The 14,286-nt window shown below is 55.9% G+C and overlaps 3 protein-coding genes across 10 annotated transcripts; 1 reads left to right on the top strand and 2 right to left on the bottom strand.

The window, feature by feature from the left end:
• Positions 1-974: 974 nt before the first annotated feature.
• Positions 975-2,783, bottom strand: LOC116535553 (pre-B lymphocyte protein 3). Of its 2 annotated transcripts, none has more exons than XM_032256685.1 (2): positions 2,248-2,783; positions 975-1,367 (listed from the first exon to the last, which is right to left on the bottom strand). In XM_032256685.1, exons 1-2 carry the CDS (start codon positions 2,397-2,399, stop codon positions 1,124-1,126), a joined length of 396 nt encoding a protein of 131 aa, XP_032112576.1. In that variant the 5' UTR covers positions 2,400-2,783; the 3' UTR covers positions 975-1,123. The 2 variants fall into 2 exon arrangements, with proteins under 2 accessions (XP_032112576.1, XP_032112577.1); XM_032256686.1 differs by having other exon boundaries at positions 991-1,446.
• Positions 2,784-7,049: 4,266 nt separating this feature from the next.
• CUNH22orf15 (chromosome unknown C22orf15 homolog) lies at positions 7,050-10,001 on the top strand. Of its 7 annotated transcripts, none has more exons than XM_032256677.1 (6): positions 7,050-7,388; positions 8,073-8,159; positions 8,243-8,385; positions 8,618-8,692; positions 8,772-8,881; positions 9,873-10,000. In XM_032256677.1, the coding sequence occupies exons 1-6, from the start codon at positions 7,364-7,366 to the stop codon at positions 9,874-9,876; spliced, it is 444 nt and encodes a 147-aa protein (XP_032112568.1). In that variant the 5' UTR covers positions 7,050-7,363; the 3' UTR covers positions 9,877-10,000. The 7 variants fall into 7 exon arrangements, with proteins under 7 accessions (XP_032112568.1, XP_032112566.1, XP_032112564.1 ...); XM_032256675.1 differs by having other exon boundaries at positions 7,051-7,388; positions 9,741-10,001; XM_032256676.1 differs by having other exon boundaries at positions 7,052-7,388; positions 8,243-8,380; positions 9,873-10,001.
• CHCHD10 (coiled-coil-helix-coiled-coil-helix domain containing 10) lies at positions 9,972-11,812 on the bottom strand. Its single transcript, XM_032256678.1, has 4 exons — positions 11,665-11,812; positions 11,207-11,426; positions 10,269-10,416; positions 9,972-10,167 (listed from the first exon to the last, which is right to left on the bottom strand). Exons 1-4 carry the CDS (start codon positions 11,703-11,705, stop codon positions 10,148-10,150), a joined length of 429 nt encoding a protein of 142 aa, XP_032112569.1. The 5' UTR covers positions 11,706-11,812; the 3' UTR covers positions 9,972-10,147.
• Positions 11,813-14,286: the final 2,474 nt, after the last annotated feature.

Raw genomic sequence — 14,286 nt, 5'->3', positions numbered from 1 at the left:
AGGCGGTCGGGGTCTTCAGGGGAATAGGAGTGGAGCCCCAGAGCTGTCGACCCTGTCACTCCACACAGGCCCCAGGGTCCTTTAGGATCCCCCTCCCTCAACCTGCTTCAAGGGTAGCCCTGGCCTGCCTGCCCTCCTCGCCCCCACAGAAAGAGATGAGAAGGAGGAGCCGGCGAAGACCCAAGAGTGTTTTCGGGACCATCCCAGGACCCTGAGCCCCCCAACTGTGTGCATCCTAGGGCTGACTTCCACATGAAGCACCTCTCTGGGGCACCGGGAGGGAAGAGGAATGCGTTCTTGAAATCTCCGCCCCGTCCTTGCTGCTGATGGCAAGACTCGCCCCTCCACCGAATGTTCCGCCCGTGCCCATCTCCCCCCCAACCATCCCCGGCTCGGGTGCAGCTGCCCAGCTTGTGGGAGAGCCTCCCTCCGCAGACCTCGGCCCAGTCACAGGACATCAGGAGAACACATTGTCCCTGGGGAAACGGACTCTGCCCCAGCCATCTACCCACCCGCCTTCAGCACCCTCAGCCCTGGCACTCGAGTGCCCCCCATGCTACCCACACACACCTGCCTTCCTGCCCCATCAATGCCATGGAGTTGGGCCTTGGGCACAGACTCCAAGGGGTAGGCAGTGGCTGCTGCTCCCCAAGTCAACAGCCTGAGCTCCATGGGGAGCAGCCACCCTAGACCCCTGAGCCTTGGACCACAACCAGCTGTGCAGAGCTGGGGGAGGCAAGGCCTGGTTCCTTTTTCTCCTTCCAGCTCCTCAGGTCACATAAAGGTCAGGCCACCAGTTAGTGTCCCCAGGGGGCTGGGGGGAGTCTGGGCCATGCCCCAAGGGTCTCAGGTGCTTCCTCTTTGACAACAGTCCCCAGAATCCCCATTCTCCCCAACACTGCACCCCCCGCACCCCAGGAGTGGGTCTTTGACTCCCAGACCCACCACAGTCCCTTTTTTCAGCCGGGAGCTCATGGCCCTCACAATAGCTGTTGCTGACATGTTGAATGTTATTAACCCATTTTACAGAGGGGAAGCAAGGCTCGCAGAAAGTTAAAAAGGGGCCCAAGGTCAGGGACAGAAATGGGAGGCAGACGGGAGGCACTCATCTCACACCCCACCCCTAGGGACCAGAGCCGTAGCCAACAGAGCAGTAGTAATCTGCGTCATCCTCAGGCTGCACAGGGCTGATGGTGAGGACACAGGCATTGTGGGCTTCATCCTTGGCTGCCGAGAATCGGTCAGGGATGTCAGCAGACCTGTGGTGATCCTCCTCTGAGCGGTAGTAGAGGAGATATCGAGGGGCACTGCCTGCCCGCTGCTGGTACCAGGACACACCGTAGTCCTTGATGGTGACGTGCTGGGGGCTGAGCGTGCAGGAGAGTTGAGCCACTTGGCCCGGGAAGACCAGCAGTGCATCTGGCTGGGTCAGGACTGGCCGGGAGGCTGAGAGACACAAACCCACTCAGGCCCAGCCTGAGCCCCTTCCCTCCCACCCCTGCCCTATGAAGGGTTGGTTGGACTCCAAGGAGATTCTCCCAAAGGGCTCATAGCCCAGTACCATGGGAACTGGGTGCAGGAGACCTAGCTCTGTGTGACTTAGGGTGCCCTCTCTGGGCCTCCACCTGCCTTTTTGAGTAAGGGGTTTGGATTTAGCAGCCCCCAAGTCCCCATTAGTGCCACATCCCCAAAGATCCATGTTCGGTTAAAGGCCCAGAGCTGAGGGTTGGACTAGCAACCTCTAGGTCCCTCTGCTACCTACCCATGTTTCTCTGTAGAATTGCACTCCACCTCCCCCCTCACCTCCTTCACTCCAGCTCTTCCAAACCCTGAACGCAGACTAACCAGCCCTAGGAACCTCCTGGGCTGTCCCACATATCAACGCAGCCTCAGGCAACTGGCTGCAAGGACCTTCTCAGGGAGGTTAGATTGCCTCAGGCCCTGTGGGGCAGGGAGCAGCCCACAATAGCTCCCCCTGTGAAAAACTAAGAAGGAGACCCCAAAATCAGAGTCCAGGGCTCTAGTGGTCTGGTCGTTCACAAATGGGAAAACCAAGGCTCACACAGGGAAGTGATTTGCCCCAGGTCAAGGGCAGAGCTGCCTGAAACCAGGTCTCCCCTCTACCTTAATATCCCTCCCAGGACCTGCGCTACTATCCCCATTGATTTGCCTCCATGAAGGGGCCTTCTGGGGCCAGTATGGTTCCCCACCCCACACCCAGGTGAGTGAGGCCCAGGGAGGATTCACCTGACATGAAGGTCCCCATCAGAAGGAGGCTGAGGCACCAGCAGGCCATGGCCAGAGGCAGGGAGGCAGGCAAGGAGAAGTTCTGCAAAACTATATGCTCCAGGTGCTTTGGGGTACAGGGCTGGGAAGGCCACTGGACCACAACAGAGCATGCAAATCAGCCTATTGACTGAGGAAGGAGGGGCAGAACTGGGGCCAATGGCCAGGCCCTATCTTCCCAAATATCAGGGTCCTGGCTCCACAAGGCCATCTGAGAACAGGAGCCCAGAAGTCTTCACAAGCAGTTACAGCAGGTAGAAACTTACATTTTTATTGAGGTACAACTAGCATACAGTAAAGTACATAAATCTTAAGTGTATAGCTTGGTGATTTTATGTATATGTATGTATGCCCCTGCGCGTGCGGGCACACACACACAGACCTCTGCAACCTCCACCCAGATCAAGATTTAGAACATCTCGGCTGAGCTCAGTGGCTTACACCTGTAATCCCAACACTTTGGGAGGCCAAGGCAGATGGATCACCTGTCAGGAGTTCGAGACGAGCCTGGCCAACATGATGAAACCCCATCTATACTAAAAATACAAAAATTAGCCGAGGCTGGTGATGTGTGCCTGTAATCCCAACTACTGGAGAGGCTAAGTCAGGAGAATCACTTGAACCCAGGAGGCAGAGGTTGCAGTGAGCCAATATTTCACCACTGCACTCCAGCTTGGGTGACAGAGCGAGACTCCACCTCAAAAAAAAGAAAAAAAAAAAAAAAAAAAAAGAACATCTCCATCTCCCCTGAGGCCCTCTCAGTTAATAATGATCTGCACCCTCAAGGGAATCATCACTTTGACTTCTATCACGTCAATTAGTTTTTGCCTGCTCTAGAACTTCAACTGTAAGTGGAATGGATGATGTGTCCTCTTCTGTGCCTGTTTCTTTTGCTGAACATTGTGAGAGTGATCCATGTGTGTGCAGCAATATTTCATTCATGGCCATCGCTGTGTGTAATCCATTGTGTGAATGCACCATACTCAGTTTCTCCATTCTCCTATCATTAGACATTTGGATGCTCTCCAGTCTTTGGCCATTACAAATAAAACTTCTGTGAACGTCTCTGTCAATGTCTTTCAGTCTATTTGAACACACATTTGTGCTGGATAGACACCCAGGAATGGAGCTGCCGGATGGCAAGGAAAGAATACGTTTAGCTTTACTAGGTCTGCCAGAGTTCCCCATGTGTTAGTACCAATCTACGCTTCCACTGGCAGATGAAGAGAGTTTACAGTGACTTCACATCCTCACCGGGACTTGACATTGTCACAGCCTTTTTAATTTGCCAGGATTCCAAGTAGCCGAGGTGGTTTTGAACTTGGGTTTGAATCCCAGCCCCTGCTCTTCTTAACTGCATGACTTCAGCCAAGTTACTTCCCCCAACTGTGCCTCGGTTTTCTTATCTGGAACTTGAAGTTAAGCACAGTCGGCCTGAGGATTGTGAAAATGCAAAGATGAGAGCTGTTTGCTCAGTGCTGGCCACAGGGGGTGGATTAACCATGTCATTTATTTTCTGTATTCCAATGCTCTGTAATCTGGGGCCTTGTTGACCATTGAGGGACTCACCCTCCCAGGGTTACCTAGTCCCTATAGATAGTAAATAACTCTTTTTTTTTTTTTTTTTGAGACAGAGTCTCTCTTGTCGCCCAGCCTGGCGTGCAATGGCACCGTCTCCAGTCACTGCAACCTCTGCCTCCTAAATTCAAGCAATTTTCCTGCCTCAGCCTCCCAAGTAGCTGGGATTACACCTACGTGCCACCATGCCTGGCTAATTCTTTTTCTATTTTTAGTAGAGATGGGATTTCACCATGTTGACTGAGCTGGTCTCCATCTCCTGATGTCAAATGATCCACCAGACTCAGCCTTCCAAAGTGCTAGGATGAAAGCATGAACCATCTCATCCAGCCATGATAGTAAATAACTCTTCTGAAAGCATGCTTTTTTGGTTTGTTTTTTTTTTTAAATGGAGGAGTCGCATTCTGTCGTTCAGGCTGGAGTGCAGTGGCGCAATCTTGGCTCACTGCAACCTCTGCCTCCCGAGTTCAAGCGATTCTCCTGCCTCAGCCTCCTGAGTATCTGGGACTACAGGTGCGTGCCACCACGCCTGGTTAATTTTTTGTGTTTTTGGTAGAGATGGGGTTTCACTGTGTTAGCCAGGATGGTCTCCATCTCCTGACATCGTGATCTGCTTGTCTTGGCCTCCCAAAGTGCTGAGATTACAGGCGTGAACCACCACCCACAGCACCTGACCAGCGAAAGCATGCTTTTCAAATGCAAGTCAACTAATCCCAAACCCCTGAACCCCATTCTTTAATCTGCTCTTATACTCCACCTGCCCTAATCTCTCCAGGGCCATGCACCAGACAACTAGGGGCAGCCTGTGCCCCAGAATCCACTTTAATTATTCAGTCCTAATCCTGGCCTGCCCAGCCTTGGAAACCACAATAGAGGCCCTCGCCCACTGTTCCTCCCTCTCCCTCTGCCTGCCCATCAACTGTGGTGCTTCCTGTGTGGCCCACCTTGGTGTACTCCCTTTTTTGGGGAAATTTGAGTAACAAACTATCTTTTCTTTTCTTTTCTTTTTTTTTTTTTGAGACAGTTTCGCTCTGTTGCCCAGGCTAGAGTACAGTGGCACAATCTCAGCTCACTGCAACCTCCGCCTCCTGGGTTCAAGCAATTTTCCTGTCTCAGCCTCCTGACTACCTAGGATTACAGGTGCCCACCACCATGCCCAGCTAACTTTCTTGTATTTTTAGTAAAGATGAGGTTTCACCATGTTGGTCAGGCTGGTCTCAAAGTTCTGACCTCTGGGGATCCACCTGCCTTGGTGTCCCTAACTGCTGGGATTATAGATGTCAGCCACCGTCTGGCCACAAACTATCTTTCCAATGGCACTTTTCGCCCCTCCCCTCCCCTGCTCGCCCCTCCCCTGCTCTCCCCTTCTCTGCTGTCCCTTCCCCTCTCTCCTCTCCCCTCCCCTCCCTTCCACTTCCTTCCACTTCCCTTTCTTTTCTTCTCTTTTTTCTTTTCTTTTCTTTGAGACAAGGTCTCACTCTGTCGCCCAGGCTGAAATGCAGCGGCTTGATCATAGTTCACTGCAGCCGTGAACTCCTGGGCTCAAGCAGACCTCTCACCTTAGCCTCCCAAATAGCTAGGACTACAGGTGCATGCCACCATGCCTGGCCAATTCTTTTGTTTTCATTTAATTGATGTACTTATTTTGAGACTTGCTCTCTTGCCCAGGGTGGAGTAGAGTGGTGTGATCATAGCTCACTTGCAGCCTTGAACTTTTGTGCTCAAGTGATCCTCCCACCTCAGGCTTCTAAGTAGCTAGGACTACAGATGTAAGCCAGCATGCCCAGCTAATTCTTCGAAAAATTTTTTTTCGTAAAGACAGGGTCTTACAAAAGGAAGGAAGGAAAAAAGGAAGAAAGAAGGAAAGAAAGAGAAAGGAGAGAGGGTGAGATGGAGAGAGGGAAGGAGTGGGGAATGAAGGGAAAGAAAGGGAAGTGAAACCTAGACAGAAAGAAGAGGAAGACAGGAGGGGAACTAGAAGGGGAGAGACTGGGAGAAGCAGAAAAATGTAAAAGACGAGAAATGGGCCGGGCGCGGTGGCTCACGCCTGTAATCCAAGCACTTTGGAAGCCAAGGCGGGCGGATCACCTGAGGTCAGGAGTTCAAGCCCAGCCTGACCAACATGGTGAAACCTCAGTCTTTTAAAAAAAAAAAAAAAGACAAGAAATGGCTGGGCGCGGTGGCTCCTGCCTGTAATTCAAGCACTTTTGGGGGCCGAGGCAGGCAGCACCTGAGGTCAGGAGTTCCAGTCCAGCCTGTCCAACATGATGAAACCCCATCTCTACTAAAAATACAAAAAATGAGCTGGGCATGGTGGCGCATGCCTTTAATCCCAGCTACTGGGGAGGCTGAGGCAGAATTGCTTGAACTCGGGAGGTGGAGGTTGCAGTGAGCTAAGATCATGCCACTGCACTCTAGCCTAGGTGGAGAGTCTGTCTTGAAAAAATAAATAAAAATCATACATAAATAAATAAAAGACAGGAAATGACGGTGAGAACTGGTGTGAGGGACTAGCTAGTGGTGAGGGCTAACAAGGACCTGCTATGGACCTGGAACCAACTAGGGCTGACTATGAATGGGGCAAAGGAATTTGGGGGCGATGGAAATGTTCTGTATCTTGACTGTGGTGGTGGTTATATGAGAGTTGGCAAAACTTGAAAGCACCAGAAAGAGTGAACTTTACGGTACTGTATGTAAATTATACTTCAGGTGGCGGGAGGTAGCTCATACCTGCAATCCTAGCACTTTGGGAGGCTGAGGCAGGAGAATTGCTTGAGCCCAGAAGTTCGAGACCAGCCTGGGCAACACAGGGAGACTCTCCCTTAAAAAAAAAAAATTTTTTTTTGAAATGAAATAAAATAAATATACCTCAATAAACCTGACTAGCAAGAACAGAAAAAAAAAAAAAACAAGTAGAGAAGAAAAGAGGGGAATGGCTGGGAGTGAGGAGGAAGGTGGAGAGAGACAGGAAACCAGCCAGGGAAGGGAACTTGAGTGGGTAGAGACCACACACAGAGGGTGGAGATGCCGCTGGAGAAACCGCCCTGGGGGCCAGGCTCCAATCCCAACGATGGCTCCAATCCCTGAGGCAGGGAATGCCAGCCCCCGCTTCTCCTTCCACCCCTCCCACATTGGCCCCAGTATTCCATTAACGGATGCAGGGAGGAAGGCATTTCCTGCCTAGATGTCTCCGCCCCCAGTGCCATGGAGACTAGCCTGGAAGCTTAAGGGAGCTGCTGTGGCCCAGGGCGCAGTGGGAAGAGGCCAGGAGTCTTGGACTAGCTAGCGGCAGGGTTTGAGCTAGGCTGATGCAGCAGAACCACGGAGGTGGCTGAGCAGGGGCCGGGCCCTGGGACCACCCACCCATCCACACTCACACATCCACTTCTCCCTCCAGAGCCCCGCGCTGGAGCAGGTCTCAGCTCCAGGTTTTTCCTTAGTTGGGGAATCGGGATTTGGGGGATCAAAGCCCCCCACATCGCTCTCCCCCACTGCAGCTATGTTTATCAAGGTGATGTTTGGGGGTAAGTGGGGGCCTCTGTCTTGGCAGGCGGGTGGGGATGAGCACACTGAGGCTAGCTTCCTTCCGCCCTTGGGGAGGGTGGACAGGCATTGGCGGGAAAGGGGGGTGCAGATGGCGGGGGTCGGGGAAGCGGCTCTGTGAGGAGGCAAAGCGAGCACCTGGAGCGAGTCCCTTTCAGAGAAAACCCGAGCTGAGTTTGCCTGCTCATTCACGAGGGCTCCTCTCGGCCAGCGCCCGCCGCACCGCCCTGCAGCAGGGTTTTAAATCGCACAATCTGTTTGCCATTCAATCCGTGATCCTCAAACTTCAGCGTGCATCAGACACCTGAAACTCTAGCCAGTGGCCTGTTCCCCGTCCCTCTGGCTGGAGGCGGGTCGGTCCAGTGCGGGAGCAGCGGAGGGGAAGAGGGGAACCGGTGGGTGCGGAGGGCGGGGCCCGCGGGGAGGCGGGGCTGGCGCGCACTTCATGCTTTGCGGGCCCCAAGACACCAACACTTGGGAGATGGATGGAGGGGTCTTTCCAAGGCAGCTTAAGCCACAGATGTCGGAGCCGTTGTGCCTGGGGCAGTCCTAGCCCCATAAGCCCAGTCGCAACTCTGGGAAAGGGAGAGACGGGAGAGACAGAGGACCCAGATTTCCAGGAAAGTCTGGGATCCCACCCGCTCACCTCTGCCACTCCTCCACAGCCGGCAGCTTCGTGCTGGTGAACACCTCCTGCAGACTGGTGAACCTCACAGCCCACCTGAGGCAGAAAGCAGGATTGCTCCCAGATGGTGAGGAGGCAGGGAGAAGGAGGGGCTGAGGGGTCCCAGGCAGGGGTGCCAGCCCTGCCCAGCCTCTCTCCATGTCCTCCCAGTGACCCTTGCTCTCCTGGCTGAGGACGGCAAGCTCGTGAGCCTGGAGGAGGACCTGAAGGAAGCGGCTTCAGGCGCCCCCACCATGGGCAGCTCCCTGCTGAAGGAGCGAGCCACCTATGTCCTCGTTCGCATCATCAGTAAGGTGGCCCAAGGCTCTCTCCCCTGCAGCTATGTTAGAATGTAAGAGGGGGGCGTAGCAGAGCAGAGACCACCCAAGACCCTGCCCAGCCTCACACCTTGGCTGGGGACCTAGCCCCAACCCATCCCCACCCAATGCTCTGCCCCCAGCCTGGACTAGCAAACAGTTCCAGAGAGGCAGAGTAGGGACCATCAGGCCAGTCAGGTGTCCTTCATCCTTTCTCCACATGCCACAGAGGGAGAGGGCATGGCCCCCACCCGCTATGAGTCCCTACTGGAGAACCTGGATGACCACTACCCAGAGCTGGCAGGTGAGTGTCAGGGCACAGCCCAGGGGGAGGGCACAACTTCTCCCCAGCCCCTACCAGCAGGACTTCTTGGGCCTTCCAGAGGAACTGCGCAGGCTGGCAGGCCTCTCCTCTGCGGGCCATGACCGGAGGAAGCGCATGGGCACTCGGCGTGGCCACCATGAGCAAAGCCCTGCTTCAAGATCCAGAAAGGTGAGCTCCCTGCCACCCAGGAGTTGCTAGCTGGGACCAGGAGCCAGGTACGGAGGAGATATGGACACCCAGGGAGACACCCAGAGTGGGACCCCTACCTGCAGGCCAGACACATATGATGAGGGGCAGACCCTCCACACCAACTCCACGCACATATGCCCCAAGATGGGGCACACTGTACCCTGAGACAGGTCCCTGCCACCCCACTGGAGTGCCAGTGCATGAAGGGCAGCAATGTCCTCAGGCTTCACAGATGTGGCATAGGGCCTGGCACACAGTAGGAGCTCAGTGCACAACTGCTGGACGAACTCAATGATGCGGCAGCATGTGTGTGATGGCACGGCCCGCACTGGGTTTGAAGGTCCTGTTCCTCTGTTCTGGCAAGCCCGGGGACCTGGCATACTACTGCCAGCTAGCCAAGTTGGACTCAGACCCAAGGGGGTTAGCCATGACCTCTGTCTCGTGTGATCAGGTGCAAACAGACAGCAACCCAGCAGGGATCCTCTTGCAGAATCTGGAAATGCTGAGAAGTTGCATCAGCAAGAGGGGCAAGGTCAGACAGGATGTGAGGACGCTGGGGGCCCTGAAGCTGTGGGTGCAGAGAATAGGATGCAGAAGCAGAGACAAGAAGGGTAGAGGTTAAATTAGCCAGGCGTGGTGGCTCATGCCTAGTCTCATCAAGAGGCTGAGGCAGGGGAATCGCTTGAACCCAGGAGGCGGAGGTTGCAGTGAGCTGAGATTGTGCTGCTTCAGCCTGGGCGACAGAGCAAGACTCCATCTCAAAAAAAAAAAAAAAAAGGGTGGCAGACATTTCTGAAAAGGGGGAGATGATGGGTTCATCCTGGGATTTCACCCTCAGAGTCAGGTGCACTTGGGATTACCTGCTAATGTCTCTCCACACCACTCTGGACTGTCCAGGGCATCTGTCCTGTGCTACCCACGGTGCAGATGGCAACAGGGCTCCCCCTCCCCATCCAGGGCCCTGAGTAAGGTGATGGATTGCACACTTAGTGAGATATCCATCCTGACCCCACCTCATCAGCCAGGGAGCTCCCTGAAGACCAGCCATTGAGAGAGGCACACGACAAGATGTGGTCTAAAATAAATTCTTTTACTTGCACATTTGTGTCTTGGGTTAACTGTGGGGTGAGAAACCTCCTCCTCACTTGCAATCCCAGCTATCTGCATACAATCTAGTCTTGTGGTCTAGCTGTTGATGAGGGGCAGAGGTCGATGCAGGGCTGGCCCCTGAGTGCACCGACATCTTCAGGGCAGGGAGCTCAAACCTGCGGAGGGAAGGGCAGCACAGGCTGCTGGTCAGCCTGCAGGTACAAGAGGAGGGTCTGCCTCTCCCCAACCCCGCCTGGGTCGGGGTCCACTCACTCACCATGGTTGTACTTGCACTGCTTCAGGACCTCGCTGAAGCCCTCACACAGGGACAGGTCACTCTGAGTGGTGGAACAGTCGAGGAACTGTCTGATCTCATAGGCGCAGGGCCCCATCTGCAGGGGCTGGGAGGCAGCATGGGTGGGGGCCTGAGGGTACAGTGCAAGAGGGTGCAGGATCAGCTTGGAGTTGGTACCTGGAGGTGGGTTTCAAAGCTGGGGACCACCTGCTCCTCCCTACATCCCCAGCCTGGGTGTCCCAAGGGTCCTAGGCAGGCTGAGTGACTCAGCAGCGGAGGTGGCCACAGACAGCATGTTTCTGTGCATTCTAACAGGCACGTTGGGCGGGGGCAGGGGAGGGAGGAGAAGGCTCTAGAAAAGCCCAGTGCTCTGCCTGTGCTCTCAGAGTATGAGCCCCACCCCCACAAGTTCTAGCACCTTCCTGGTTCAGCCACATTAATCCTCATGACCCCTGACCTAGCCACACAGCGCATTTGGCTTAGGGCCGGTTGGGTCCCCAGTTGGGGAAAGGTCATCAGAGAAGTGGCTGACCTTCACCCGTGGGCCCAGCGGTCACGATGTCCAGACCTGGGTGTAGGGAGAACAGGGGCTCAGGAAATCCAACATCCCTCCCTTCTGCTAGGGTGAGGTGACCTTGCTCCAGTCTCTAAGCCCCCAGGACCTGGGTTTCCCATCTTTAAAGGGCTGCTTGGTGTTTCTCTCTGGGAGCTTAGGGACCCTGGCCTCAAAGGAGGGGCAGGGAAGCCCGCCTTTAAGTGACAATGAACTCAAGGTCAGAGGAGGAGGGTCCTTCCTGGGCAAAGAGTCCCGGGCTGAGACAAGGGTGAACACACTGGACCTTCCTCACTGGACACTTGGGCAGCTCCCTGTATGGCCTGCAGAGAATCCTGCCTCAGCTTCTCTGGGACCCGTTGCTCACCTGCTGGGCGGCAGGCTGGGCCGGCTCCGAGCTCCCCCCGCTCAAGGCTCCGGTCAGGGCGCTGCCCATGACATGTCCAACAGCCGAGCCCACGGCTACCCCTGCGGCCGTGGATGCCATCTGAGCCATGAGGCCCGGCTGGCCCGAAGGGGCGGGAGCCGGGGCTGCTGCCGAGGGCGGTGGGTGCGCGGGCGGGTGGGCAGAGGGCGCGGCGGGGCGGCTGTGGGGGTGGGAGGAAGCAGGGTTAATCCTGGCCAGACCCCAGGCCGGGGGCTGCAGCTCCTGGAAACGGCCCCCGGAGAGGTGGACGACCCCTGTCGTCACACGTGGGTGCTGCATTCTCTCCCCTCCCCCCGCCAAGATGGCGCAGCAGCAGCCAAGGTCACTCTGCGGACGCCCTTGGGGGAGTGCCGACACTACCCTAACGCCCTCCCCACCGGCCCCTGGCCCCCTCACACCTGACTGGCCGGGCGGCCACGCTGCGGCTTCCCCGAGGCATGGTGGCGGCGGTGGGACCCGGGCGACCTAGAGACGGCGGCGGCGGTTCTGTCGCAGGGATAAACGCCGCAGCGATTGTCACTCCCGGCGCGAGGAGGCGGGGCCTGGGCGGGGCCTCGGGGACACGCCCCCCGCGGGAGGCCCTGCCCCCTAGCCTGCCGCCCTTCTGGTGTCCTCCGCACCTCTCCCTTCCAGCAGCTCTGGATCTCCGCGCCTGTCTCGTCTGGAAATGGGACCCTGTTCCCTCCCTGCGCCTGGCAGGCTGTGCGGGTTCTGGGGACCACGGGCCAGTGCCGCAAAGCACCAAGGGCTCAAAGAGGGCGACAGTTCCTTCTGTTAGGACCACTGCAGAGCGCAGGGAGCGGAGTTGGGGGTTTTGCGATCCCTGGAGGGGAGAGGAGACGGGGAGGCGACGGGCTAGGGCCAGCCGGGGAGGGCACGCGAGGCTCCAGGCCGGGCTCCGCCCTCTGCCCCCTCCCACCAGACGGGGTCTGCTGACCACCGCGTGACCTCGGGGTCTCGGTGGCCTAGAGCTGAAAAGCGCAGCCCTGGGGAAGGCCTGGAGCGACCCATCCCCAGAACCCCCACGAGGGGGCGTCCCAATCCGTCTTCGACTCTCCGGGCCAAAATGCGCTGCTGGCGCCGGCAGCCTTGCGTAGCGCCTGCGGGGGATGAGATGAGGACCCCCGCGCGGCCCTCAACCCCGCCTGACCCCCGGGCCGGCCCACCCCACCTAGTTCCAGGCCCCGCGGGTGCAGCACTGGACACTGATGGCCTTTAGGAGACATCCAAGCAGCGTATCTATCCCAAAGGCCTAGCAGCGTTTGCCTGGCTCCGTCAAACCTAGCACAAGTTTGAATCCTGCGGCCTTGCAATTTTAGCACCTTGGTGCCAGGCCAAGAAGGTGAGCTGGAGCACGGATTTAGAACGCTTTCTTGCTCTTCGGGAACTTGAGGTTTTAATTTTTATTTATTAATTTTTTTGAGACGGAGTCTTGCTCTGTGGCCGAGGCTGGAGTGCAATGGTGCCATCTCAGCTCACTGCAACCTCTGCCTCCCGGGTTCAAGCGATTCTCCTGCCTCAGCCTCCTGAGTAGCTGGGACTACAGGCACCCGCCACCATGCCTAGCTGATTTTTTATTTTAAGTGGAGATGAGGTTTCACCATGTTAGCCAGTCTGGTCTTGAACTCCTGACCTCGTGATCCACCCACCTCAGCCTCCCAGAGTGCTGGGATTACAGGCGTGAGCCACCGCGCCCTGCCAAACTTGAGGTTTTCATAGACTTTTCTGGGTGACTTTGTAGCGGTTGTATTATTACTCCTAGGTGGCGGAGGGCAGGGACTGTCCCTCACTACTGTTTGCTTGCTGGCAGAGGACTCCTGGCACCGGGATTGTGGGCAGGGTGCACCAAGACCAAAAGCACCCACAAGTGGGGTTGTGAGTCACCACACAAGACAGGAGGCCCTTCTGTAAGGAAGGAGGAGGCTGAGGGGCAAGGGGAGCGGTGGCTGGGGCGTTTGGCCCTGCCTGGCATGCTCAGTTCTGTGTGTGCACAGCTGTCCCCAGCCATGCATGCTCTACATGGAAGCCATATGCAGCCCTGTGCTCACACACTGCTGTCTGTTCAGCCAGCCTGTGAATAGAGCTCTTCCCCAGCCCGTCTTCAGTTTCTCCTCTCTGAAGGGGGGTGACCACCCACCTTGAGGGTGGCCTCCCAGTGAGGTAAGCACACAAAGCGTGGGCCATTCTTTCCTGGCAGACTCACCAGACCTGGTCCAGCCTCCCTTGCTCAGGCAGTCCCTGCCCACTTGGTTCCTGTTTGCCAAACCAAACAAACTGAACACTCTCTTGTCTTGGTGATCCCCTGGGCCTAAACTGCAGAGAGTTGTTAACTTCAGCTCCCATGGCTGATGGACTGCAGGTTCCGCAAGGCATGGCCTTGCACCTCAGAGGCACCCAAGACCATTTAAGTGAGTTACACAAATGAAAATGAGGCTGAAAGGACTCAAGCAACCATTGAAATGCCTACTTTTTTTTTTTTAATAGAGTCTCACTTTGTCACCCAAACTGGAATGCCGTGGATCAATCTCCACTCACTGCAACCTCCGCCTCCCAGGTTCAAGTGATTCTCCTGTCTCAGCCTCCCAAGTAGCTAGGACTACAGGCATACACCACCATGACCAGCTAATTTTTGTATTTTTAGTTAAGACGGGGTTTCACCATGTTGGTCAGGCTGGTCTTGAACTCCTGACCTCAAATGATCTGCCTGCCTCAGTCTCCCAAAGTGCTGGGATTACAAGCGTGAGCCACCGCACCTGGCAAAAGGCCTACTTTTAAAAAGTGAGTTACTCTAGCAGGGAACAGTGGCTCATGTCTATATCCCAGAACTTTGAGAGGCCTAGGTGGGCATATTGCTTGAGTCCAGGAGATCGAAACCAGCCTGGCCAACATGGTGAAACCCTGTCTCTACAAAAAAATACAAAAATTAACAGGGAATAGTGATGCACACCTGTAGTCCCAGCTGCCTGGGAGGCCAAGGCAGGAGGATCGTTTGAGCCTGGAAAGTGGAGGTTGCAGTGAGC

Source organism: Sapajus apella, unplaced genomic scaffold (assembly GCF_009761245.1).
Source record: "Sapajus apella isolate SASKATOON/1434 unplaced genomic scaffold, GSC_monkey_1.0 scaffold95, whole genome shotgun sequence".
NCBI lineage: Eukaryota > Metazoa > Chordata > Mammalia > Primates > Cebidae > Sapajus > Sapajus apella.
Note: the sequence above shows the minus strand (reverse complement) of the source record. Positions and strands in the feature narration are given on the sequence as shown.

What these genes read in the sequence shown, in the direction of transcription:
- CHCHD10 (XM_032256678.1), bottom strand. Translation starts at nt 11,705, where the DNA reads ATGCCTCGGGGAAGCCGCAGCGTGGCCGCCCGGCCAGTCAG. An exon ending in GTGGCCGCCCGGCCAGTCAG is followed by an intron (nt 11,427 to 11,664) that starts GTGTGAGGGGGC and finishes CCACCCCCACAG; the next exon opens with CCGCCCCGCCGCGCCCTCTG. An exon ending in GCAGTGCAAGTACAACCATG is followed by an intron (nt 10,168 to 10,268) that starts GTGAGTGAGTGG and finishes TTCCCTCCGCAG; the next exon opens with GTTTGAGCTCCCTGCCCTGA.
- LOC116535553 (XM_032256685.1), bottom strand. Translation starts at nt 2,399, where the DNA reads ATGCTCTGTTGTGGTCCAGTGGCCTTCCCAGCCCTGTACCCCAAAGCA. An exon ending in GATGGGGACCTTCATGTCAG is followed by an intron (nt 1,368 to 2,247) that starts GTGAATCCTCCC and finishes CTGCACGCTCAG; the next exon opens with CCCCCAGCACGTCACCATCA.
- CUNH22orf15 (XM_032256671.1), top strand. Translation starts at nt 7,364, where the DNA reads ATGTTTATCAAGGTGATGTTTGGGG. An exon ending in AGCAGGATTGCTCCCAGATG is followed by an intron (nt 8,160 to 8,242) that starts GTGAGGAGGCAG and finishes ATGTCCTCCCAG; the next exon opens with TGACCCTTGCTCTCCTGGCT. An exon ending in TCGTTCGCATCATCAGTAAG is followed by an intron (nt 8,386 to 8,617) that starts GTGGCCCAAGGC and finishes CACATGCCACAG; the next exon opens with AGGGAGAGGGCATGGCCCCC.